At 63.4% G+C, this 1,643-nt stretch overlaps 1 protein-coding gene across 1 annotated transcript in view; it reads left to right on the top strand.

The window, feature by feature from the left end:
- Nucleotides 1-282: 282 nt before the first annotated feature.
- The window catches only part of PIEZO1 (piezo type mechanosensitive ion channel component 1), a 23,066-nt gene continuing 21,705 nt past the window's right edge, over nucleotides 283-1,643 (top strand). The window contains exon 1 of the mRNA XM_031060123.1: nucleotides 283-415. Within this exon, the coding sequence (XP_030915983.1) occupies nucleotides 283-415 (133 nt within the window). The remainder of the gene's footprint in view (nucleotides 416-1,643) is intronic.

The following is a 1,643-nucleotide window of genomic DNA, read 5'->3' as shown; positions in this document are numbered from 1 at the left end:
GAGGAGGGGAAAAAAAACTATTTAAAAAAAAATAAAAAAAAAAAAAGCAGAGCCACCGCTGTCTCCAAGAGCAATAAGTGCTGCTTCCTCCCGGGCAGGGGGAGGGGATGAGAGGATAGGATGGGATGGAGATGCAGGGCCCAGGTGACCAGGACTGAGCCCCCACAGCTCCAGTGAGGTGGGGGACACCGTGAGGGGCTCCCCAGGGGTGCAGCAGGTCCCCTTTGGGCGAGGACAGCAGGGTTTGGGCACCGCTGGCACTGCCATGTGGCAGCCACGGTCATGGCTCTGCTGGGAATGCTGGTGGCCCTGGGAATGTTGGTGGCCTTGGGAATGTGTGTCCTCATATGTCCAGTGCTGAGCCTGCAGCTCCGGGAGCCCTGTGGCACGGGCTGTGCCCTCCTGGCGTGTGCCAGTGTGTGACACTTGTCCCCTGAGCTCCCTGTCCCCTGGCTCCCAGCTGGGGTTTGCCAGGCTGGCAGCCCGGGCACCGCTGGCACCCGGCCCGGAGCCCTCCTGGGGCATCTCCTGCGGCATTCCCGGGAGCAGGGTCGGGAGCTGGCGGGATGAACTTTCCACAAAAACAGGATATGGAGGGTGAGCCGGTGGGGCTGCTCTTTCCTGGAAAGAGGGGCTGGGAATGTGCTGCTGGCCAGCTCCCATTGCCCAAGGGCTTGTCCCTTTGGGGCTGCTGGGATTTTGGGATGGGGAGAGTCACAGTGCTGGGATTTTGGGATGGGGAGAGCCACAGTGATGAGATTTGGGGATGGGGAGAATGGCACTGATGGGATTTTGGGATGAGGCCTCTGGTTTGCAGTCAGCAGGTGCAGAGTTGAGTCCTGGCAGCAAAGTGACACCTTGGGGACACTGTCAGGGTCCCTGGGGTCCCCAGCTGGGGCTGGTGGCCTGGGATGCAGCTTTGCAGAGCTGCCTGGCCCCAGCAGCAGGTGACGGTCGTGTGAGGGAGCAGGGCAGGAATTAAAGAGCTCTGTTAATTAACCCTGAGTGGCCGCGGGTGCCGAGCGCGGTGTGGCTGCAGAGTGATGCTGCAGGGCTGCTCTGTGGGGCTCCCCCAGCTCTTGGGGTCTGGGAGCTCCCTTTCCCCATTCAGCTGGGAATGGATCCATGCTGGAAACTGCCTGGGTGTGGGATGGTGCCTGGTGTGAAGGGAGGGGGCTCTGCCAGACCCCAAATCCCTTCCCAGCCCAGTGCCAGGGAAAGGCGCTGGTGCCCACTCCTCCTGGCCGCCCCCCTTTGCCAGGGGTGCCCAGTGACCCCAATCCCCTCCCACGGGGAGATTCAATTCAGGCTGGCGTGGGGGAGCCCCGGCACATCCCGCCCCGCTCCCCAGCGCTGTAATTTGTCCTCCCCCCGCCTCATTAATGTCGTTAATATTTCACGTGCTGCCGGTGCCGGGGAGCTCCGTGGGAGCTGCTCCGGGGTCACGGGGCTGGGCAGGCAGGAATTGGGGTGCCAGTCCGGGGCGCCTGGCTTAGAGGACAAGGTGAGTGCTCCCACACAGCCGGGGTGTGGTGGTGAGGGCAGGGCTGGCATGGGGAGGGGGCTGTGGGTGCCCTAGTGCTGTACCCACCCCATGCCCAGCCGGCTGCTGGAGGGCGGCTTTGCTCCGCCTTGCTCTCCCC

The sequence above is a fragment of the Geospiza fortis genome, unplaced genomic scaffold (genome assembly GCF_000277835.1).
Source record: "Geospiza fortis unplaced genomic scaffold, GeoFor_1.0 scaffold102, whole genome shotgun sequence".
In the NCBI taxonomy this organism is placed as follows: Eukaryota; Metazoa; Chordata; class Aves; order Passeriformes; family Thraupidae; genus Geospiza; species Geospiza fortis.
The sequence above is the reverse complement of the archived record's forward strand: the minus strand, read 5'-3'. Positions and strand labels throughout refer to the sequence as shown.